At 31.7% G+C, this 26872-nt stretch overlaps 2 protein-coding genes across 2 annotated transcripts; one reads left to right on the top strand and one right to left on the bottom strand.

The window, feature by feature from the left end:
- Positions 1-1688: 1688 nt before the first annotated feature.
- On the bottom strand, positions 1689-4008 carry LOC134709598 (uncharacterized). The gene is made up of 2 exons (XM_063569786.1): positions 3958-4008; positions 1689-2945 (listed from the first exon to the last, which is right to left on the bottom strand). The coding sequence occupies exons 1-2, from the start codon at positions 4006-4008 to the stop codon at positions 1689-1691; spliced, it is 1308 nt and encodes a 435-aa protein (XP_063425856.1).
- Positions 4009-18977: 14969 nt separating this feature from the next.
- LOC134720786 (acetylcholine receptor subunit alpha-type acr-16-like) lies at positions 18978-22280 on the top strand. Its single transcript, XM_063583289.1, has one exon. It carries the CDS (start codon positions 19104-19106, stop codon positions 20433-20435), a length of 1332 nt encoding a protein of 443 aa, XP_063439359.1. The 5' UTR covers positions 18978-19103; the 3' UTR covers positions 20436-22280.
- Positions 22281-26872: the final 4592 nt, after the last annotated feature.

Genomic DNA, 26872 nt, shown 5'->3' with positions numbered 1-26872 from the left:
TTCCAAAAATAGCCTACATGGTCTAAACATCTAAACATATGACAAAAAAATCTGAATCTGAACTTTAAGGTTGCCTTGGAATAGGTACACTTCCGAAAGGATTATATTTCTTCTTTATATGATTCCTTTACTTCTTTCATTGCTTTTAAAATTGAGAATGGAAATGGGGAATGAGCACTCTTGATTTAGTAATTTGTATCGAATTCTAATATGACGTGCTTCTCTCGCTTTATGAATAAACCAATTCTCTAAATTCAATGATTTTCTTAGCTCATGCGTATATTGACTACTCCAGAATAATGAATTTTATTAAATTGGCATGCATTTAATATATTTCATTAACTTAAAAAACTTTCAAACTCTTAAATGATTTTCACATGTTGTTACTTATTCATTTATTATGACTGTAATGTGTTGCATTCCGAAATTGACATATTTGACCTAATTACGACAACCGTCCATGCTGACGGTTCAAATACTCCTCCCTCTGAAAAATCGCAGTGTTGTTTGCTTCTATACAAACAGAAAAGGGAGATTCATGAAAGAGCCTACACAATCGCTTTACCCTGATACAATAATAAAATAATAAAAAATAATAATAAAATTATTTTATTAAAGTGTCACGTATTGATTAACATCTGAACAATATACAGTAAAACATATACAATATTTAAAATAATCAACACCCAGCCAAACAAATTGACAAAATGAGACACTGTAAAAATATATTACAAAGTTATAAACATGTATACTAATAACCATTTTCATTTCATTGAATTGTTTCATCAATATTCTTTTTAAAATATTGGGTAAAAAAACAAACTTTCAGGTTTAGAATAAAATTTAAAAAAAAAAGAGTCAAATATTAAAAATATGTGATTGACAGAGTATTTTCACAGATCAGACATAGAAATTACCTTAATTGTCCTAATCAGAATCGAAATAATCGCTCGAGCAAAATGATCACGAATATAATGCCTACCCATGTTAAAATTACAATAAAGTATAGTTTGCATCAATTATTTCTTAACTGTACTTCAAACGAATTAATTCATTTACACATTCGACTGTCAATCTTATTTTTTTACCTGAATGATTATAATAAAACACCAAAAATAAAACTATCTTTTAACTTTTAAACTTTTATGAGCCATGATGATATGCCGATGTACTCGAAACTTGTTTCATGCATATTTTGATTATATATCAAATACATATATTTATAATTGATAAACTAATCGAGATTTAATATCAGATTAATACATGGCATTTTTCATATCAGATGTATCATCCGGCAATGGACATTTGAGCGCATTGACAGGACATTTGAGCGAAAAAAAAAGGACGTTTGAGCGCCAAAGTATAGGACATTTGAGCGCCTAAATTTTAGGACATTTGAGCGAAAATAAGAATAAGCGTAGGACATTTGAGCGAAAACAAGTCTTGGATAGAGAATTGTCTTATTGGCAATCATACCACATTTTCTTACGAATATAGTTCATTAAATGAGGAGTTTACCAACAAAAAGATTAAAACATATTTTAATTGTAAAAAACAAAGCACTAAAAACAAAGCACAGTCATAAAACAGGAGTTTACCAACAAAAAGATTAAAACATCTTTTAATTGTAAACAAAGCACTAAAAACAAAGCACTGTCATAAAACATAAAACTCGGCAACGGCATTATTTACAAGTCTGTTCGGGCTTGGAACTTATATCCCAGGCTTCTGACATAAAAATCCCTCGTAATTTCCTGCTGGCAGTATTTCGAATGCAAATCCCGGAGATTCTGTTCCTTCTCCTGCGGTGCATCAATGTTCAAACTCCGAATTTTTATGTAAGTCACAGATTGCAATTTGATAATAGTGTCAAGGAAAGTATAAATTGATGGATGACTGTGATAGAACTGCTCGTTATAATGGGCATGAAATGATTCGGGCCCATTGTTAGTACGTTTTAACGAGGATGGAACTTCGGCCCAGAGATGAGGGGGAAATAACGATTCATCTGTTATATAAGTATCAGTCAGGTAATCTGCAAATTCTATACAAGGCTTGTCGTTAGGTACAACGGCCATAAAATCTTCTACGAAACAGTCGGCTACTTCGTCTGGAGCTAAAAAGGCTATCCCAAAAATCCCTTTAAGCCATTTACTAATGTCTGAATCAAGCTCTTTGTATTGTTGACTAAGTCCAACTTTCTGGATTTTTCGCCACCAGGCTTGGCCTAAGTGAAACCTACAGCATTTGATCTCTATAGACGGGAAAAAATCCTTCATAACTTTCATTACCCGTTCTTCAAAATCGACGTGTACTGCTTTCGGTTGAAGTGTGTGACCTTGATCGGAACATAGCTTGACAATTGAGGAAAAGCAATTCACGTAAATTTCTTCAGACTTTCCAGGAAGTAAGCAGAATACAAGAGGGACATAATTTCCTTTGTTATAGCCATGAATAGTATATAACTGTTTAAAGAACTTTGGGCAATATTTGTAAGTACCATCCATAAAAATTTCCGGCACACTGCATAAACATTCAAGATTGGTTGGACACGTAAGAATAATTATACCAGTTTGTTCATCATTAAACTGCACAAAATTTTCAAATTTATTTGACTGAATATTAATCTTCTTTAATGATTGGTGTGTTTCCTCTCTAGATTTAGGAAGTGCAGGGTGAGATTTACGCCTCTTTCTATATATAGCCTTTGAAACGCTGCCAATGTCTTCAGACTTTAGATTTGCTTCATCCATGTTCTGTAACTCTGTACGGATAATTTTTGAAGGACGTTGAGCAATATCATCATCCGCTTTTCTTTTTGATCGTACCCGCAGCAAGTGACGTTCATTGTCACGATCACTGGTATCATGGTTATGAGTATTTTTCTGTTGAATTATAACGGTTCCGGTACAATCCGTCCTCAGTCTTGCTTTGCAACCTTTTGCCTGAAAAATATTGAAAGGACAAATACAATTGAAGTGTTTAAATGCTTTTTCATTTGCTATTGCAAGACATAAAAATAAGATGTAGTATGAATCCTAAAAAGACAACTCCTCATCCAAGACACAATATAATTAAAACAAGCAATTATATATTGTATATATACACTGTAAAAATTGTGTTTAGGGCCTAAACACTTTTCTATACACATTTCATGTTATACAATTGGTTACATGTTTAGGCTCTAAGCATGTGGGGCATTACATGTTGAAATTCATAACATGTTTAGAATGGGAACACCACAGACATTTATGTGTTTAGCTTCTAATTAATCTAAAGGAGGTATAAGATAGACATATAATGATATAGATATAAATCAAAATTAAAAGAAGTTATGGAAGTTGAAGCGTAACAGACGAACAAGTAGTTTACATTAACATTAAATTTGTAAAAAAAGGTACTTACTCATTGTAGTGCTAAGGCAATGATATGACTGTTAAGAACTAATTAGTTGCTGTATCGGTATACAGAGAGGAAATATATGTCGTAAACCTTCAAATATGCATGGCTAACACATTTATATACTTATTTTATTAACTGACAAACTCAATCTTTATATTCATATACAAATAAATAGAAAAGACTCGTCTTATAGTCTGTCTCTGTCTTGAAAAAGTCAGGATTACATTTATGTATTCTATCGTCAGTTCAGGATCTTTTATCTTCGTACTCTCTCAGTACATATTGGACAATCTTTTTTGTTTGTATGGTGTTGCAATTATTATGTACAGTGAATAAGTATACACAGCATTTAATGTTTCTTGTAAATATGTGTCCTCTCTAAAACATAGTTAGAAAAGGTATGCTAATAATCTGACGACCCTGTAACTAGTAGACCTATGAATGTACTTTCACTATAATGACAATTTGTGCAATTGCTGATATATTTCTTTTGCATTTTAAATTTCTGATTCTAGCGTCACCGATGAGTCTTTTGTAAACGAAATGCACGTATACCATACACAAACTATCAACATGTAAGCCTGGTAAACCACTGAGTCCTCCCATCTCCCATTGTATGATTAGCCCAGGAAACAGCAGGTCTGTGTTGACAAAGATTATCATTGAAATGATAATATAAATTAATAAACTATTAAACAAAGCTCTGAGTTGTTTGAAATACTACGCATTTTCTCTCTCAGGAATATATTATGTATACCTTAGCTGTGTTTGGTGAAACATTTCAAATTATTATTTTAGACTTAGTCCTTTCTTTCTTTTCCATTCAAGCGTCACTGATAAGTTTTTTGTAGACAAAACACATACATGTCTGGCGTACAAAAATGATAACCTATGAATCTTTGAAGAGATCTTTTTATTAGAGAGTCCATTGTATTAGAACTGTTGATACTGTTTCCAGATATATTTTGCACTGCATATCACACAGTAGAAAATTAACTTTCTATGGAGATTTCAAAAATAAATGAATCATTAATTCTACACGCTCGTCAACAACTTAACATCAATTTTCTGTAAGAATAGACCAAATATGAAAAATTTTGGCCAGATTATATTTTTTCGATTACTTTTTTTAAAGTTGAAATGGTCCAAACAGTTTAATTAAAAAAAAATTAATTAAAAAAAAATCTGAATAGTCTTGTTGCCATGGAAACCACGTGACATCATATGTATATATTAGTATAGCAAGGATAAATGGCTAACATTGTATTTTATGGTGAAAATGGGATAAAGCATATCATTTTTTTTTATTTCTGTAAATTTCATGGGTATAAGAGAAGATTTCAATCATTTAAACTGCTAACTGACAATTTATTGGAATAAAAACAGTTATTTTGGTACATAAGGTGGTCCACTTAACACAAAAATCAGCATGATTTTTGCCGATTTTTGTCATTTTTAACATCTGATTTTTCCGAAAACGCAGAAATCTTCACATAAAAGACTATAAAATGTAAAATTATGGATGTTTTGTCAACAATGTAATTTACCCTGAAACTCCCCTTTTTTATGTTCTATTTGTAAATAAATATTTCATATGAATATTTTCATGATAAAATTGTCCTTTCTGATGAAAACAACTATTTTTAGATGAGAGTATTTTCATATAACATATGCAAGCAATTAAAAATTTCATGCTTAAACTAATCTGGATGTAATTTTGAAAAATGAGTCATTTCCCCCTTTTGAAAATCTTCTTTCAAGCGATAAAAAAACCTGTATTCCACAGATAGTGACATACTAATAATATGTATGTTGTCTGTCCATTTTTAAAACAATTGCTGGGCATAATTTGTGACATTTATTACACTGAAATTTCAATAGCTATTTGCCCTGAAATTTTCAAATGAATTGGATAACCGGTTGTTGCATCGAATTGGTAATTTTTAGGATTTTTTCCGTTTTTGATTATTATCTTGAATATTATTATACATTGAGATAATCTGTAAACAGCAATAATGTTCAGCAAAGTAAGATCTACAAATAACTCAGGATGACTGAAATGGTCAGTTGACCCATTAAGGAGTTATTGCCCTTTATAGTCATTTTTTTCAATTTTTCGTAAATGTTTGTAACCTTATACAAAAATCTTCTCCTCTGAAACTACTGGGCTAAATTGAACCAATCTTAGTCACAATCATTATTAGGGTATCTAGTTTACGGTGCATTACGTTTGCGCGCATTAGCATGACATTTGTGCGCAAAAATCGTTACGTTTGCGCGCAGCTTTTGCTTACATTTGCGCGCATTTTTTTGACAGGTAAACTCAGGTAAAATACAGGTATAATATCTGTAACAACAACAAAAAACACTTAAAAAAAACGAAAACCTTTTTTCTTTTAATAATAATTGAAGTATAAACACGAAAGAACACCAGTAGCACTGACACTGATACTTATTAAAGAAGAGGGACGCAGGATGCCAAAGGGACAGTCAAACTCATAAATCTGAAACAAACTGACAACGCCATGGTAAAAATGAAAAAGACAAACAGACAAACAATTGTTATAGTACACATGACACAACCTAGAAAACTAAAGAATAAACAACACAAACCACCAAAAACTAGGGGTGATCTCATGTGCTCCGGAAGGGTAAGCCGAACCTGCTCCACATGTGGCACCCGTCGTGTTGCTTATGTGATAACCAATCCGGCAAATAGTCTAATTCGGTAGGTCACATTCATGAAAAGGAAGTAGATAAAATTAGCATCTGCCTAAAGAACTCTTCATCCCAAAATTACGGTTTTTCAACAAAGGTGTAGTATTTTGTCCTCTAACCTTTACTGTAAACTGAATTGAAGAGAAAAAAATAAACAAGTTATATCTTCTGTCTTGATTCAAACGAGTGTTTACTAGATTACTCAAAGTATACCCTGTAAAATAAATTGATTCTCAAACTCCCCAATTTTTAACATAAAACCAAAAATTTTCCATAAATATAATGAACCTAGTAATGAACCCATTTTGTTTATCTCTGTATTCATTCAGGGCGTTATTTTTTTTAATTACTTATATAAGTAATTTTTGTTTTTCAAAATAATAAAATTACTTAATAGAGTTATTTTAATTTTCAATGGAAACATAGACTTGATGTAGTTATCATGATTTTAAACAACATTTTATATCATAAAATAAAGAATTTATCAGGTTTGAGAGTAGTATAGAGATAAAGGGTTATTTTAAAAACAATGAAAAAAAATTACTTGAATAAGTAAGTTTATACATTTTTGCAAAAAATAGCAATAACACTTATCTAAAGCACATATGTAATTGATTTGGGTTACAAATTACAAATAACTTAAGTAATTCACAAGTATCTATCTATTTATATCAGTCTACCTTCAAGATTTTAGAGGGAAATGATATTTTAATAGTCCCAAGAGACCAATCTTTGACCCAGAAGCGTCGGTATGAAAGATAAGTACGTCGGAAAGTTAATTAGTGTTTATATATCAAGGGAAAAATAACCAGATGACTGTGAAAATTATCTAAAGCTAGTAAAATCTGCAATATTGGACACCAATAAAAATAATATTCAGAAAATTAACTTATATAAGTTATATTTAAATTAGCCTCGTTTTCAACATTACGTGTATAGATAATTTTAATTGTTACTTTTTTAAGTAATGCCCCTGACTGGTATTTAAAGAAAATCATTTGAAGTTTCCATACCAAAATTCTTTGATTTTAGTGCCTCTCTATTTGTATTTTTTTTTGTGCAAAAAATAAGAAATAAATAATGTCATTATACCCCCCCCCCTTTCCCCTTCCCCTCTTTTTTAAGGTTTTTTTTTTATTGTCAACCATAGTCAGTCATTTGAACAAACATATTCAACAAACACCAACCTCAATATAACATGTAAGTAGGTTTATATTGTAGAAATTGTCTGGTATGATAGCAAACAAATGAAAAATTGACCTACATGAACAGTTAACACCCAAAATATGACCCAATTTGAATTATCCGCCATTTATTTAAAATATGTTTACCCAGAGATATTTTTTCATTAATGATTAGCTAAATACCTCATCTTTAAGTGTAGTGAGTCATGTTTTGGCTGTATTTCTGCCAAAAAAATGTTTTAGGGACCAAATTTGGTCGAATTTTACACTTTTTGATTTAGATCCACAGTACCTAAAAGGCTATTAGCTCTGATATTTTATACTGTATTTCACCGTATATGATTTCTTTGATCAATCCATTTTTATAAAGCATATTCTGTTGTTCATTTAATGATAAACTATGTAAAGTTATCTGCCATAATAAATGAGCTGTTCATATTTGAAATTTTGTCATTTTGAGGTAAATTTTTCCTTGGCTGCTAAGGAAATTTATGTTCCTTAACAACCGACAAGAAGGACTGGGATGATTAAGATTTTAAACTTATTTTTATGAATAATGCAACTAACTTCGATGTTAGATGTAGTTTTTCTATAACATTATTTTTTTTATGTGGCCAGCTGTTGGTTGATGCATACAGAGAATTGATGTTAGTATCGTATAAATATATATGTATAAAGTCAAATACGTGTTTAAATGTATGCATGTCATTAAAAAGTCAAGAAGTTTTTTGTTTTGTTTATTTGTTCATTGAAATTATGAACTATTTACAAAGTATATTGATGCAGAAGTATTGTGTGATTTGAGGTAAAACAAACAACCCTAGTATTTCTACGCACGGGTGAATGAATCAATATAGGTAGAGTAAAATGTATGCTATACCTTAATCTAAAAAAGTAAACTGTAAGAAATTCGAAAAAAACACAGATTTCAACGAATCTAACAATGATTTTTTTAATTCGCCTGAACGAAAGTAGCTTGCATGCATTGTACTTAACAAAAGAGAAATTAGTCTCGGTGTTTTCAGTTATCTGTTGAAAACATTTCTATTTCTATTTTGAAATCAATACATAACTATTTAAATTTAACTAGTTACAGTCTTATTGTTTACCGTGATTATATTTGAATATAACTTCTATCATACAAAAAAATAAGTTGGTTGCATGACCTGGTAGGTGTATTAATTGACGTGAAAGGGATAACCTATAGATACAATGTTCAAAATAAAGGCAACAGTAATTTGCCGCTAGTAAAAAGTCATCAATCGATTAAGAGATAACAAATCTAGGTTATAAACTAAAACCGAAGAAAACACTTCAACTATAAACGTAAAACAATGGAACAACAGAAACACCGAAGTGCAACATACACACACGACATATTCTACTACATTCGCCAATTTTGAATAACAACAGTTACTGGATGTGGCGATGACATACTCTTCCATTTGTCTGAATGCAATACTTGATTCCAACAGTATGTAATTTTTAATACAGTCTGTTGCTTGCTGAAGATCTCGGATAATTTATTTCATTTCATTACAAAAAGTATTCAACTTAATTAAGTTCAGTACAATGTTTGCATTTGCTTGTGTATGTCTATCAGCTATCAATGCTGGTCATAACAAGTTAAATAAAACTTTATTTGAGAAGAAAAGAATTTTACAAGAACTAATATGGGACGTGAACACAAGACAAAACAAAGATATCTTACCTACAATAAACCTGTTTGAGTCGCTTTTTTTCTTCCATATGACGTTTCTTCCTTTACTTTCAATGAAGATTTGTTTTGAAAACCGAATGATTTAAAGGGTAACTGTACATCATTTGGATCTTTTACGCACAATAGAAATAATGTGGATTTTGAAACTAAAGATAAAGGATACAACAGATACAGATACGTCGGTCTCATATCTTGACTTCCATCTAGAAATTGACAATGAGGGTCGGTTGAAAGAAAACTTTACGACAAAGGAGATGATTTCAGCTTTTCAATTGTAAAATTTCCATTTCTATGAAACAACATTCCAGCAGCACCTTTATACGGCGTATATATCTCCCAATTGATACGATATTCCCGTCTTTGCATTTCCTTTCATGATTTTCTTGATAGAGGGTTGCTGCTCACAAGGAAGCTATTAAACAAAGAGTTACAAATGATGAAGTTGAATTTATCCCTTCGTAAATTTTACGGACGCCATCACAAGTTGGTTGACCGTTATGGAATAACCGTTTCACAAATGCTATCGAATATGTTCCTTAGGTCGTAACCTGTCGTAAGTATGACCTACCGAATTAGACTATTTAATGAATTAGCTACCGTATAGCGGGTTATTTTCGCAGGGTGTAAATATTCGCTTTTTTTCGCGGATAGAAGAAAATCGCCAAAATAAATTCCGCCAAATTAAAGGTGTACATGCAAAGGTATTAATAAAAGTTTTCATCCGCCAAAATAATAACCGCTAAAATATTTCGTATACCTTGTTTAATGAAAATCGCGAAATTTTACACCCGCGAAAATAACCCGCTTTACGGTATAACATAAGCAACACGACGGATGCAAAATGTGGAGCAAAATCTGTTTATCCCTCCGGAGCATCTGAAATCACCCCTAGTTTTTAGTGGGGTTAACGTTCGTGTTGCTTATTCTTTAGTTTTCTATGTTGTGTCATGTGTTCTATTGTTTGCATGTTTGTCTTCTTTCATTTTTAGTCAGGCGTTGTCAGTTCATTTTCTTTTTATGAGTTTGATTGTCCCTCTGGTATCTTTCGTCCCTCTTTTTTTAAATCTCTTTTTTGGTTCCTACTCCTAGCAGATTCATGTGAAATAAACGGATTTTGAATTAGTATGATTGGGTATTGCCAATTTTTGCGTCTGGACCCTCAGCAATCTCAGTACCACCGTTACCCTAATTATCTATACTTCTCTTTACTGACATTGATTTTAGTACCGAAGTTGTTTGATTAGTCATTATAAGTCTATGAATTTCCCGCCGTGATGAAAATGTTCTGGTGTCAAATTTGGCAGAAATATTTGTTAAATATTGTCGTGTAATTAGACGCAGAGCAAAGGGAAGTATGTCTGCTTGCTTTCATTGGATGTAGATGTATTCCAGGGGAGGCATTCGATATAATCTACTATATATTTATTCTATTTCTAACTATGCTGTTTGGTATTAATGTGTTATTTTATCTCTTGTGGAGATTTGTCTAGCTGGCAATCATATCATATTTTCTTTTTTAATACATTTAAATAAACTTTGTTCATTGTTTTTTTTTTAAATATTTTTGAATAAACTCATTAATAGTTTTGTCCCCTGAATTATTCAATACATTTGGTCCTACCTACACCTTTAAAAACTTGGTGTTGGTTTTGTCGACTTTTGAAGTGACCTATATTTGTTCAATTTCCACATCAATAAATATGACAACACAATAAGTGAACATTAATTAAAATCTGAATATCCTTATTATTATGGAATAACTATGATGCTAGCCAGATCGGATGCATAGACAGTATTGTTTAATTTTAAGAAATTTCGCTAGTAATTCTGTTTGAAAATCGTTATTACAGTCTGGCATTTTCAGTATCATTATGTGGATTATAATTCACGCTCCTTATTAGAGTCCTTACTCATACTTTACTCGATTAATGAGTTTTGCATTTTCCCTTCGTTTTTTTCCGCTTCTCTTTTTATACATATTTAAATCTATTCTTTTTATTAGAAATTAATTTGAAAGAAGTTCTTCAAATATAATTTTGTTCCCGTTAATTAGAATTCACTGAATGTGAAGATTCTAATAAGAATTCTAAACGCGGATAATAATACAATTTGACCTTGGTACCTTTGATAATAATACAATTTGACCTTGGTACCTTTGATAATAATACAATTTGACCTTGGTACCTTTGATAATAATACAATATGACCTTGGTACCTTTGATAATAATACAATTTGACCTTGGTACCTTTGATAATAATACAATTTGACCTTGGTACCTTTGATAACTATTTGGTACACAAATGTATTTCATCAATTATCAATTTTTCAGTAGAAAAAGTATCACATTAATTTTTTTCTACTATTTGAATCACATTCTCATTTAGGTTAGATTATTAAGTTTTTGAACACTATGACTTTAAAACAAAGTATAATTTAAATATGGTATGTATTTGTTTATATGATCACCATAGGTATCAAAATGTCACACGTAGTTGAGAAATAAGAGTTAACTATGCGTCATATTTTGATTATATAATAAATCTGTTAAATTATAAAGTTACTCTTAATGGAATGTAAACAAAATATTGAGTTCACGAAAATGAAGACATTAAAGTTCATTGCAATATTCAATGTTTATAATGGGTTTTTGAAATGGGCGTCTGGCGTACTAAATTATAATCCTGGTACCTTTGATAACAATTAGATAAATGCATTCTATGATCTATACTTAATAAACATTTAATAATCATTTAAAGATCATTTTACTTTCAGAGTTATTAGGATCTGCGACACCAGACAGTTAACAAATATTGACATTACATTGCAGCACAATTAATCGGCTTATATTTGCACTGCTGACAAAAAATATCATGGTGTAATCACTACAAAAAAACTCTTGCTTTATTTTAACAGTTAGAAACATATCAAGAAATTTGACGTTGCTTGAAAGAAAATTTTAGTTTTTAAGTTTTTTATGTTTTTATTCAACCTGGCTCCTTGCTTCAGCTTCTGTTTTAGTTCTGAGAAATAACATCGTTCGGATGTGTATAACATGTGTGACAAACATTACATCATACTAATATTTACTATAACTGACTAAAAATACAGTATTTCCATTATACAGAATTAGTAATCAACCTGGATTAGATTTTCTACATTTGAAAATGTCTGTACCAAGTCAGTAATATGACAGTTCTTGTCCATACGTGTTTGATGTGTTTTGTCATTTGTTTTGCCATGTGATTATGGACTTTCCGATTAGAATTTCCTCTGAGTTCAGTATTTTAGTGATTTTACTTTTTTCTATATACCTGTCCATCATTATTTGTTTTCTTGAAAACCAAATGAAGTTCGCTGATGAAACTCGAGATTAGTACTCTTACCATTATAAAGGTGGGTCTCGTATCAGAAACAACATCTGTTTATTGAATGCGATTGGCAGACCTAGCCACTCATGTGAATATGTACTTACTTTATTTCCGCTTTCTAAAATCAAAACTCAATATAGTTAAATGATAAAATTTGAAATGATTGTGCTCCAGAACAATTGTTTTCAGCTCTCTTCTTTATTACCCCTGAGACAAAGAAACACATTATTGTACAACCAAATGCATCACAGAAGAAATCTGTTCATTTTGGATAAATCGATTAGCTGGTTGTCTCTACATTAATATTGTATAGCATCAGTTGTTTGACACAATATAGAGCCCTATTTTTACTCGTTCGATACGCTCTCTGGACTAAAACTTCATATCGTGACTCGCAGCTGAATTTTTCAATCATGGCATTAGTATGATTACTTTTTTTTATGGTATTTCTCCTATTTATAATGGCTGTAACAAGTATGTTACTTAAATAAGCTTATCACTGATACCAGGATTCCAATTTAATACTGCTCCAGACGCGCGTTTAGTCAACAAAAGACTTATCAGTAATGATCGCGGATCGAATCAAAATAAGTTGAATATGCCAAACGAGTACGAAGTTGAAGAGCAGTGAGGATAAAACAAATCCTTACATTTTGCCAAAACAGCTTAAGTTATTTATTCCTGAGGTAGAAAGCCTTAACATGTCAAAAAATTATAGTTTTGTTAAAGCCAATTTGTAAGTATGACCATATCAATGATAATTAATGTCAACAAAGAAGTGCTGACTACTTGGTTTGTGATACCCTCGGGGAATACAAACTTCACTTAAAGAGACTTTATCTAATTGGTTTCTCTTTACTTGTTAAAACAACTGCATCGCTGTTTTTCAATCAATATAATTAACTGTTAAAATTTATTGAATTATTTCCCTTGCTATCGTAATTACAACATCAAACAAATAAATGGAATATTGACACGAAACAAGTATATGACCACCCTGACAATAATAACATTATTGACGGATGTTTTGCGTTAATTGAAAAATGATGAGCTGTAGATGCAACGTTAACCTTTGATTTAACTGGAAGTAGAGATGACTTTTACATAAGTATTTCCTTGTGAATGGAATATATTAATGCCACTATACGTCTTACTTCCTTAAGAGTCTAGGTTCTGTGATAAGATTAGCACATCATAATTAACTTTGAAGTGCATGTTACCTCATTTCATACTAGATTAGTTTGAAATAGATACTACAATGTATTAGATATTTTTTTTTTTTTAATTGAGTGCCTTATTATTATTACATCTTCATTTGCAAATTCATCTTTATTACTTCAACTTCTAGATAACCACGATTCCGAAACCAATCCCCATTATAAGTAAAATTAATGGAGGGAAATAGAAAAGAAATAGTTATACTTCTTTTATTGTTTTCGGGTAGTTAAAGTAGAGATCAAAGATGCGTGATGGATACGTAAAGCATTTGGAATGATTTAGACCTAAAATTTGTTTTTGTAAAATGAATGTTCCAGGATGCATAATATGTTTCCACAACTACGTATTTCTTTTTATACAGTCTTTTGGTAGCTCTATTGAATAGTCTAAACACCTTTGAAATATCTATGAAACAACGTATTTCTATATGTATATACATTTCATGCGGAATTCAACTTGAATTCGTTAAGTAGAAATACTTTCAAATGTGTGTTCTATAATTATCACATTGAAATGTCTATCATAGACGGAGGCCATTCATTAATAGACAGATGAACCAGATTGAGACAAAAATAGGACTGTTTTTACTAAGCTAGAAGTGACCACAGGACGAAACAGAGAGTTCTTACCTGTCAATACTTGTTGGGACCAGTTATTGTCGCTTTTCATTTTCATATGACATATATTCAAGAATTTGACGAAGTTGCTGGTAAATTAAGCATAAACGGTTCTTTTGGAACTAAGTGTAAACAATACTGTATCATGGGATCCTGACTTATATTTAGTTTATTCCTTTACTTTCAACGAAGAATTATTGTGGAAACCGATATTGGTAAATCCCTAAGGATCAGTAAAAATGCTAGATAATTATGATAGTGTTATAAGAGTTCCTAATAATGATTGATTGATTGGTTTCCTATCGATACATTTGATAGAACATGCCAAGCTAACGTTACGAATTATCCCTTTGATATACAGATATGTACTCTACCCTTTGCCTTATCAGTTTACGACGAAAAAAGAGGTCATTTTACAGCCTGAAGGTTTTTTTTTACCTATTGGTGTATTCCACATAAGATATTGGATGTGATTGACACCAATTTTACAAAAATGCCTTTCCTCAGATGCCAAATTTTTCATATAAGACTTAAACGAAAGTCCATGTACTTTGTGTTTAATCTAATACTACCAATAGTACTTTATGTGTATTCTTAATTCCTTTGTGTTTCTTCTTCTAGCAGAATCTGGAAAACGGGTTGGATTGGCTATACCAGTTTTATTTACTATTGTTGTATTTCTAACATTTTTTTCATTTAGTCTCCCAGCAATCACAAATCCACAGTTACCATAATTATCTATTCTCCTATGTACTGACGTAGCATTTAGCGGTGTAATTGTTTTATTAGTCATTATAAGTCTTCGATTTTATTTGCGTAATAAAAATATTCCTGTATCATATCCGGGAGAAAGATTTGTGAAATGTTTTCCTGTACTAAGATGTGGTTGCAGTTGTCATAAAGGAAACAAACCCAATGATACAACACTTGATTACACGTAGACCTATAGTAGCAGTTATAGTGTTAAAATCTCTACAAATAAATTTTACACGTCAGATAACCAATATCGAGAAACTCGTAGTGTTGAAATCAGCCCCATTACATTTCAAATTGAAATTACATTGAAGAATATCGGAGAGGAACTAGACTGTGTTTTTAAATTATTTCGTACCTTTTGTTTGATAACGGCGCATTTATTTTGTATTGTAGTACTTAAAGATACTCGAAGTGACCATAGAAAGAAACATAGAGGTCTAACTTGTCGATTAATCGGGGTCACCAGTTATTATCGCTTTTTATTTTCATGACATATATTCATGAATTCGACGAAGTTGAAGGTAAATTAAGTGTAAATGGTTATTTTGGAATTCAATTGATAGACAATACTTTATCATGAGATTCTTGACTTATATTGAGTTTCTTCATTTATTTTCAACGAAGAATTATTTGGGAAACCGATATTGATATTGCTAAACCCGTACGGAGCATTAAAAATACTATATGAAGATGATAGTGTTAAAAGAGTTCATAATAATGGACGGATAGGATGGTTCCTTTGATATAACACGCTTTGTTGACCTATTGGTTTATTCCCTATAACACATTTGATTTGTTTGACACTAATTTTACTAGAATTATCTTTCTCCTCAGATGGCAAATCTTCATATAGGATTGAAACAGACGCCCATGAGGTGTATCGTATTCTTAATCTTATACTCCCAAAAGTACTTATGTGTGTTTCAAATCCCTTTGTGTTTTCCTCCGGTAGAATCTGATGTCTTATTGGCTTTTGTCGTATTTCTAACAATTTGTTCATCTAGTCTTCCTGTAACCTATTATCTACAGTAACCATCATTATCTTTTCTCCTATTTACGGACGAAGCATTAAGCGGCGTAATGGTTTTATTAGTTATTATACGTCTAAGTCTATGATTTCATCTTCGAAATAAGCATATCCTTGTTTCATATCCGAAAGATAGATTTGTGAAATTTTGTCGTGTACTAAGATGTGTTCTGAAGTTGTCGCCTAGAAAGCAAAACTAATGATAAAATAATTGATTTCACGAAGAACTATAGAGGCAGTAATGGTGTTAAAATTAATATGTCAGATAACCAATAGTGTTGAAATCAGATCTATAACCTTTCACGATGAAAGTACATGAAAGAATGTCGGAGAAGAACTCGACTATGTTTTCGGATTATTCAGTGCCTTTTGTATGGTAACGGTGCATTGATTTTTTTTGCAGTAGTAATTTTTTTCCTTTATTTTTGTAATTCATCTGAAACTGTTACCAGTATGTTTATTTCCTATGACGGGCTTTAAATGTTATCCAGTCTTCCCCGTTGTGTGCATAAGTTTGTGCTTTTTATCATTCCTTTTTTTATTCAAGTGTTGTTTTTTCTCCACATTTGTGTAGTAATTTTTCTCTCAAAATAAATGAAATAATACCATGTAATACTGGAATTCAAGCATTCCAATATTGGAATGAGTTACACAATATGTACAAACATCACCCAACAGCTTGTTCGAAGTCATAACATCAGAGTAAACCGGCTAGTGATCACAGTCGAGGAGCTTCCTAGATCTGATATTGTGCATTTATATAACATGCATATAACAGCAGATGCTGGTAACAAATTACATAGAGATTAATACATGGCCTTTTCAATATCAGCCTGCGTATCATCCCAAGACCCCAATATCAGCCCGAGACGGATTGGGGTGCTGATACGGGTGGGAAATTATGGCTTGTGTATTTCCGCTCATTACACATATGCAAAAGCTATCATATCAATGCTAAGTATATGATAAAAATGATTATCATATACTTAGACTAAACAAAATATGATTTTTACTGTATGATAGTACCATTAAATTAACGTAAATTCCATATTTTTCGAATTGGTCCTTAGCGGGCTGATATGAAAAGTTTATCACATGTTTTGATTGTTATCACATGCCTTTCCGTAACGTTATCACATGGCATTCCAGTTATACTCGGCAAATTCCGGAAAATACACCTCAATGCTACGTTTTCGGTCAAAACTATTACAAAGTAGTGTACAAAACAATCATTTGGATAGTGGAAAGTACATTTTGTGAAGTAATAATAATAAAAAAAAAACCAAACAAACAAGTTATTAAATAAATGCATTGTTTAAATGTTTCAAACATAATTAGAAAGTTACTTTAAAAAGTTGCCTAACAGTCTTCATAATATGTATTGTAAATTTTTGTTTGTTTTTGTCGATTCGTCCATATTAAAACGTGTTTCTTCTCTGTTGAGGCAAATGATAGAAACATTTCATATCGAATGTACTAAATTTAGGGTTCTACGTCCGTAAACTTGTCAATCTTTGAACTTCTATTACAGAACCACGAAAAAGGATCAATATACGAATCAGTTATTTTTCTCCATTGTTGAAGCATATGATAAAAAGACCACAACATAATAGATGAATAAACAATAAAATAACACATATATTTGGAGACTGCACGATTTCATTAAAGCAAAATTAAGTTCATTCTTTTAACACTTTCAAATTTTCTATGAGGAAAGTTTATTACATGGCATATTTCATGCGGCTCTTGGGCTGATATTGAACCTAGGGCTGATAGTACATGCGATATGAAAAATGCCATGTAATAATCTGATATTATTATTTAGGCAATAAATGCACATTTCCTCATAGAAAATTTGAAAGTGTTAAAAGAATGATCTTAATTTTGCTTTAATGAAATCGTGCAGTCACCAAATATATGTGTTATTTTATTGTTTATTCAATGATTTTGGATCAATGGTCTTGTATATTTGCCACAATACACATCAATTAATGAGAACAGAAAAAAGAAATTTAAAACGAATAGTACATGGACATTTTACTCATCACCAAAACATTGTAGGAATAATTTTTTTTTGCGAATAAGCACGACTATTAGAATGAAAGATACTGACGGTTATAAAAAGAAATTAATACGAAGAAATAACTTCAAGGAAAATTGAGAACGGAAAGACATTTTCAGACTTACATGACATCAACCAGATAAATTGTTCATACATGTACTTTGAAATATAAGGGAAGTTTTTACATTGAATGCTTGTTTCTTGAAGAATAAAATCTCGTTCTTTTTCATATACACGCATGCTATTTAAAGATAAAAACTCGTCTTTAACCTGCACATTTTTACACAGTCCAAAAATTCTTTCGTCTTTATCATCTAGATTTTAGATCTACCTTTCTTAAAGTTCGATGAGAACTGATTTTAATTCTTTTTCTATACTAAAAATTTATTTACTTGAAATAAGTATGCTTCCTTTTTGAAAATGTTTTTAAATTTAAAATAAGTAGGCATTTTTTTCTTTTTTAGCATTTGCATTTTTGTCTATAGTATTCTTAAATGCTCGCAATAAAACTTGCAAAATGTTTTCTCAATATCAAAGGGTTATTGTTTGACACTTTGCAATACAATGTGAGCAAAACAACCAGACTAAGCAGGTAAAAATATCGCATTAGGGGTTACAGATCTCAACATTCATAACAGATCTCAACATTCATAACAGATATATATGTGATCTAAAAGTTGTTCTGATTCATTAACTAAATGTGATTAATAGAAAAAAATCAGATTTCACATTTTCCATAAGGTAAAATCAGTTTAAATATTATTTTTTTTAAATCTTTTAATTGCACCTGCGTAAAGAAACTTTCATGGTGAAGATATAAATAATAGTGTTACATGCAAACATTTCTGTAATTGGAGACTCTATTCAAGTGGTTGAATTGTAAATACAGTATTTAAATCGCATTTCTTTTTCTTTCCTCACAATAGTACAGGAACATTCAGACGAATAACACTTAAACTACATTATATGAACTGAAGTTATAAATTTACTTTATTGTTGACGGATTTTGATCCGGATTTGATCAGTAGAAATGTTTTCGAATTCATGCTCTATCATTTTAACATTGACATGCTTTTTGCTTGTGCATGCTGAGGAAGACACTGCAGACAAAGAAAAAGACATCACATATAAACCTTTACGGGAACTATATCAGCAAGTAACTACAGGACGAAATAGGGAAGTCTTACCAATCAATGTAGTGGGGGAACAAGTCATTATTTATTTTTATTTCCATCTTACTTATATTCAGGAATATGATGAAGTTGCCGGTAAACTGAGTTTAAACGGATATTTTGGAATTCAGTGGTTTGATAAAACTGTATCATGGGATCCTGCAGAATATGGAGTGACTTCTATTACATTCAATGATGAACTATTTTGGAAACCAACATTTTCGATGTCAAATCCTTACGGAGCATTGCAAATATTATATAAGGATGACTCTGTAAAGAGAGCGCACAGTACTGGACAAATGGACTGGTTTCCTAGCGATTCGTTTGATATTACATGCCAGGCTGACGTTTCGGATTATCCATTTGATACACAAACATGTACTTTAGCCTTCGTTTTATCGGGATACGACGATAAAGAGGTAGTTTTATGGCCTACGGCTTTCCTAACGGATTGGTATGTTCCACACAAAACATGGGATTTGGTTGAAACGAACATGACAAGAACTACCTTTCCACAAGTAGCCAATTTTCATATGAAACTTAAAAGAAAACCTTTGTTCTTTGTTTTCAACCTTATACTACCAATAGTCCTGATGTGTCTTCTTAACCCTTTCGTTTTCTTTCTTCCAGCAGAATCAGGAGAACGAGTTGGATTTTCCATAACAGTATTATTGGCTATTGCGGTATTTCTTACAATTTCCGCTTCTAGTCTTCCAGCAATCTCAGAACCACGGTTACCGCTTATATCAATACTTCTCTTTGCTGACGTAGCATTTAGCGGTGTTATCGTAATTTTTGTAATTATAAGCCTACGATTCTATTTGCGGAGTGAAAATATTCCTGTGCCATATTTGTGGAAAGGATTTGTGAAGATTTGTCGTGTATTGAAATGCAGTTGCCGTTGCACTAAAAGGGAGCGCGATGACGATAAAGTAAATGAGTACACGTACGATAATGGAGATAATCTCAGTTTCAGTATCAGCAAAATCAAACTGTACAGTTCGGAAAACCAGTATCGAGGAACGGATAGTGTCGAAATCAACTCTATTTTGTCTAAAGACGAAATTAGCTGGAAGAACGTTGGAGAGGAACTCGACTTTGTTTTTGGAACAATAAGTGCCCTTTACATGGTAACGGCACATGTATTATATATTCTTGACGCTGTAATAGATCTGTCTATCTTGACTTAGTGAGATCTTATTCTGAGATAAGTTTTCATGCGCTTTCAACTTTCTGCTTATGCCAAACATTACAAACGTTTTTGTACATGCATATTAAGGGGTTTTTTTTCTTTCATGTCAGTTTATAGATAATTATACAAGCTACTTTATCTATTCCTTGATTTGAACGTCTTTAGAGGTAAAACCAAACGTTATTTTCTTGATTGAAAGTAACCCAAAACTGATATCCTCGCCACTAGTGTGTAGGAACTTTCGCTTGGAAATACGATTGTTGTTTTGATATTAAAATCTTGCTCTCGGTAATCTAAAGTAATTTTATTTGATTTTGTACCATTGTGTTCTAACATTAATTTGATATTTTATTGTCTGTTATAGCGTTTTTTGTTTGTTTTTGTTTTAGCGTTTTTCATGGCTAAATTTAATTTTACGTTTTTATACGCCCGTCTTTTAAACGGGAAGTATTATGGTATACCGTTGTCTCAAGTGAATTGTTTATATCTATTGACGTAAGCTCCCTTTCTTTTTTTTTAAATTTCAGATTTTAAGTTTTGGATTTATGGGGCTTTATTCATAAAAAAGGGGGGGGTTCAACACTTCGGACAATAACTCAAAAAGGCTTTCACCAGTGTCCATGAAACTTTGATGAATCGTTTATATCTATTGAAGTAAGCTCCCTTTCAATTTCTTGTAAATTTCAGATTTTTAGTTTTGGATTTATGGGGCTTTATTCATAAAAAAGGGGGATTTTTAACACTTCGGACAATAACTCAAAAAGGCTTTCACCAATGTCCATGAAACTTTGGTGAATTGTTTATATCTATTGATGTAAGCTCCTTTTCAATTTTTATAAATTTTAGATTTTACATTTCCGTGTTATGAATTTTTATGCTTAAAAATGGGGAGATTTTCCAATTTTTGGACAATAACTTACACTTTAATTTAAAAAGATGTTATGCAACTTTGATAAATTGTTTATATCTATTTACATAAGCTCCCTTTCCATTTTTATAAATTTTAGATTTTACGTTTTCTTAAGTAATGAATTTTTATACTTAAAAAGGGGGGATTTTATGCAACTTTGGTGAAACTGAGAGCAACGGGCGTATCATGCGCTAAAGCGCAGCCCTTTATTCTTTTTGTGTTCAATATCAAACGGAGAATGGTTAAATGGTAGCACCCCACCATACTTCCATATACCTGTTTAAAGTCAGGAACCTCATCGTAGGTTGAATATAAAAATAATAATACGTTCCAGTACTTGTTCGTAGTCTGGAACGCTGTTATGGGTGTATATGAAAATAAGGAGATGTGATATGATTGTCATTGTATATTGATATCATAAAAAACGATTTATTCTTTAGTTGCACATAATATATTGGGAAGATTGAGATAATAGCTTGTACTAAGGAGATAAGTAGGATACAAAAAGAAAACCATCGAATAAAATGATAATATGGATTCAATTATTTTCGTGGGTTTCAATTTTCGTGGATTGAGTATAACTTGCATTTTCGTGGTTTTCTAAATTTCTGCATACCAAGCCTACAGAAATTATGTATTTCGTTGAATATTTGAATTATTGGTTCACCTATATCCACGAAACTCAAAGAAATTGGTATCCAACAAATGATAATGAATCCACAGTACTCGGTGTTTTATGAGCAACTTTTTCAAACGCAATTTCAAATAATCTCAAAGGTATCTTTGTAATCCACTCTTAAATTAATTTAAATCGTAGTGACAAATGTTAAAGAGACTTTGAACTGATAAATATCATTGATAAAATGTTAAGGCATAATTACTTTTATGTTCTCTAGTGTTGCTGTATATTTGTATTGTAAATGAATTGTATTGTTTACTCAATATGTTTTATTCAATAAAATTCTGAATTAATTTGAACTTAATTGTGTGGTGTTTTTTCTCTCAATCAATCTAATTAACCATATAAAAAATTGTTTGATGTTACATCCAGATAAAGTCGATTTTATTTTTTGATTCAAACCAGATTCCGGTTTGAATAAATACAATACATTACGTTAATAATAGACGAATACGTATTCCCTCAATTAAATTGGTTTACCTATAATCGTATTGGCTTGTTTGTTTCGTGATTTAAGAATGCTAAATTACGCCTCTATATTTTAATCAAGAATGTTTTGCTCTTTGGTCAAGCACGAATTATTTAGAAATTAAAGCAAGGACATGGTCTGGTTGACAATAACATGTGGTTTCGTATGACATGCCGTCGCTGCCGGCGCGGGACGCTTGCGCTTTTACATAGGATATTTGCGCTTTTTAAAAAGGACGTTTGTTCTTTCCATGTAGATCATTTGCGCTTTTACAATATTTGCTTCTTATGACTTCCCTCCTATTTGATCCGGGCTAACGACCGATAGAGTTAAAGTTATAATTTGCCGTAATTATTATTTATATGATTTATCATTATAACACGTGCACATTCGTGTTAAAAAGTCATTTCAAAGCACATATTTATAGTTCTATCAGAGACATATATACACGTGTATAAATGTCTTTTGTTATATATAGCTAAAAGCAAACAGCATTAAAAAGACATAAAGTCAAGAACAATCATGACAGGTCAGTTTTTGCTTGATATCTAAAGCTCAGGCAATGAACAAATTTAACTCTTGTCGTATGTCCTGACTGGTATTTCGACCGTATTTCAAAGACATTTTTAGTTTTTCTTTCTCAATTCTTGACTGAGGTTCTCTTTCGTCAATATAACGAATTTTAATGTAATTAATCGACTATTGTTCAATGATGAAAGTCCATCGTGACACAAACATTGTTTTCTACGGAAGCCGATAAGGGCCATTCAAAAAAAATAAATTATGTCGTAATTACGACGTCGTAATTTCGACATAACATGTCGTTGTTACGACATCGCTATGTTGTAATTTCAATATAACATGTCGTTATAATGACATCGCTATGTTGTACTTTCGATATAACATGTCGCTATATATATAAAAGAATAGGTATTATGATTGCCAAGATACTAAATGACAAAAAAAATTAACAACTATAAATCATCATAATGCCCCCAATAATTAGAAAAAGACCCCGCATAGTCAGCTATAAAAGAGGGACGAAAGATACCAGTTTGAGAGTCCCCGAAATGCTGTGTGGCAGACAGTGTTATTAATTAATTATTAGCCCCCTTGGTAAAACTCCCAATTTCATATTTAATGTATTTCATTGTTAAATAATTTACATGAAGCTTAATAAGTATATATTTGTTAATTGCATAGCTTTTGCTCTTTGAATTCATTGGTTAAAGATATTTATTTATATTGTAAAGTTTAATATTTGCATCGTCGTAAAATCTGTGATTACCTTCTTTGGTTACCTTCTGTGAGAAACTTATGTATTTTATATATTCAAAAAATTTATTTTCAGAGGTTCCTGACCGTGGAAGGACTGTAGAGTGAAAGTGGATATATATAACGTCATGCTTTAATATATTTTTTGTAATGACTCTTATCGGCTTCTATAGTTTTCCATTACTAGTCTATAACTTTAAGTTTAAGACTATTAATGTTAACTTACTAGCCTCAAATATACATGTATAAGTTGAATTTATTTACGCTGTTATTACAATTACTGAAAATTACACGTAGACGACTATAGGTAATAAGCGCAAATGTCCGGTCAATTTAATACAGGTGTATCAAACTTTAAAGCGCAAATGTCCATAGTGTATTTGAAGCGCAAACGTCATATCATGTTACAGGTAAAAAAAAAGCGCAAACGTTTTGTTCCCTTTGCTCTAGACTGTAAATCATATGAACAATAGCACGTAATAACAAGTCTTATGAAGAAATGGAATCAGGACATGAATGAGACGAAAACTGTTACACCCTAAGGAGTCCTAAGATTAAACAAAACAAACAAAAACAAACATAACTACAAACCAGTGTCTAGTTGATCTAGTCCAATTAAACTATTTTTGCATAGCGTTAATGATATTGTCCACAGTGCTTCTGATATATTTGCCGCTGAACTATAAATTAATCAAGATCGAAGTTATTTATGAAGCTGTAAGATAAAATTCCTTTAATAAAATCAGGGTTTCAAATTAGCGGTAGTCTGAGGTCCGCGAACTTCCACTTTTGCAATCGGACTTTCGTCTTGGTTACCAGATACGCCCGACGGACCGACCTTCTACGACTCATGTAAAATAAGAATGAAATACTTTCGCTACACATTTTTAAACAACAATCAATCAATCCTAGCATCACTGCATACATTACGAAATAATTCATTCTTTTGAAAATATCGTTCCAATAGCGTTTTTGTCACTTGTTTTCCTGCTTTGTCGACCTGGTGATTTCAGCTGATTAATATAGTTTGTTCTGTTACACCACTATCTTAGGTTTCAAGGGGGTCGGCGCCTGCAAACATTTCATAGTGCGTCTGTCCTATGTCAGGAGTCTTTAGATCAGTGGTTTCGTCGGTTTATGTCAGTTATTTTTGTTTTTATGTAAATTGATTTGTTATGAATGAGGCTGGAAGTTTTCTGAATTGACCCCCCCCCCCCCCCCCCCCTATTCTCATGTTGGGTCTTTCATGCCGACTGTACGGTTTGGTGTTTTCTCATTATTGAAGGCAGTCAGGTTGTTTATTACTGCTTGCATCTACGTCATTTAAACTTCAATTTTATGGGTATTTGTCTTCTTAGGAATCACATCTCCTTATTTTCATATCAGACCATACATCACGTATCAATTTATATTTTTTAAAATGACTTTGTTTTTCCCATTTTTTTTACAATTGTCATTTCACGCAATCCGATACCTTGTACATTTGTAACATACAAAAGGAAGGTAACATTTAACTATTTACATTATTTTTTTTACAGCAAATTATTTTAAAAATTAAGAATAAATTGATGATGTTGTTTCGATTTCTAGTTATTTTCATTTTCATTTATCATAATGTAGTGACAAGAAGGTCTGAACCGTATTTAGATCAATTGACAATAGGATCTTTGACTTTAACAAACACGACGATGTCAATTTTTTCTAACGTCCCTTTCTACTAATAAACCATATGCTTCAGCTTATTGCGCTCGGATATATCAGTGAGAGGCGAAAGATACTAAATGTATATTCAAACTCATGAGTCAAAAATTAGAGACAACGCCTTGGCTAAAAAAGAAAAAGACGAACAAACACACAAAAGTACACAAAACACTGGTCGTTAGTACAAACACGGGCTGAGTTCAATATTGAAGCGGCTACATAGGGCTACGTAGATTTATGACTATTGAACTTGTAGCTAGCCTAGTTGGTACATTCAATTCAATATTTATTGGAAAGAGCACAATAGAGGCGTGATACAAATACAGACAATTATATTATCAACAACATAGACGTTGATATCAGCTAGGCTTGCTTCGCGTTCATTAGTCTAAAATCTACGTAGCACTATGTAGCTGCTACGATCTTCAACGCACCGCTTGTAATCAGTCTAATTCGGCAGGTCACAATCGTGAAAAGACTCAAAGAGGACGGTATTGAAGTTACGACATTATAGGAACATATCCGACACTATCTTTGAAACAGGTATTCCATAACGGTTAACCAACTTTACGAAGAGATGATTTCAACTTCACTTAGAACTCATTGTTAAATAGAATCCTTGTGAGAAGCAATCCTCTATCAAGGAAATCATGATAAAAACTAGCCCCGGAGTATCATGTTGAAGTTATATCATGATTCAGGCGCAGCTGGGATGGTGCTTGCTATGAGATACGTTAGAAATAAACTTAAACGAACAGTTGCGAATCACTGACTGCCTTAGAAGGGCCCGCTCCGGTCATGCTTCAGTGGTTCCTTATACAATCAACCAGTTTTGTTTCAGAAAAGGGGGCCTGGATCCCTCTATATTCGCATCAAACGAACAAAAAAATGCAACATACTTATTATCATGTGGACTGGTCAGCGTTGTTGTTATTGAATCTTACGAAATTTGATTGGAATATTACTTGTAAGTTATTATTAGTTTCGTCTACTTCACAAAAATCTTGTTATGCACTAGTACTATCAAATGTATCTTTGAATTTAAAGTGTTTGCGTTCCATCTAATAATCCGACGCTTACGATCCTTACATATTTTACCATCAATTTAACTATCATCTTTTTAAACATCAAAACAAAATTGAATGTAAATGGTCGTACAATCGAATGTACAATAGTGTCAAGGTGTCTTGATTGAGTTCAGATCATTTAAACGACCTCGTAACTTTTGCATACGTTAAAAAACAAATTATATTATGTCTACACAAATACACTTCTTGAGTAGCAATTTTCTCACCAATACTTGTTTTCATTCTTATTCAAATTGTAGTCAGAGTGTCCCATTTGTTCATCTCACTCAAATCTATAATAACTTTGATATATATTATCTTACATATTGTTGAT

The sequence above is a fragment of the Mytilus trossulus genome, chromosome 1 (assembly GCF_036588685.1).
Source record: "Mytilus trossulus isolate FHL-02 chromosome 1, PNRI_Mtr1.1.1.hap1, whole genome shotgun sequence".
In the NCBI taxonomy this organism is placed as follows: domain Eukaryota; kingdom Metazoa; phylum Mollusca; class Bivalvia; order Mytilida; family Mytilidae; genus Mytilus; species Mytilus trossulus.
The sequence above is the reverse complement of the archived record's forward strand: the minus strand, read 5'-3'. Positions and strand labels throughout refer to the sequence as shown.

Coding starts and splice junctions, on each gene's coding strand:
- LOC134709598 (XM_063569786.1), bottom strand. CDS start 4,008: ATGGGAGGACTCAGTGGTTTACCAGGCTTACATGTTGATAGTTTGTGT. Junction 2,946..3,957: donor ATGTTGATAGTTTGTGTATG/GTATACGTGCAT, acceptor AATATTTTTCAG/GCAAAAGGTTGCAAAGCAAG.
- LOC134720786 (XM_063583289.1), top strand. CDS start 19,104: ATGTTTTCGAATTCATGCTCTATCATTTTAACATTGACATGCTTTTTG.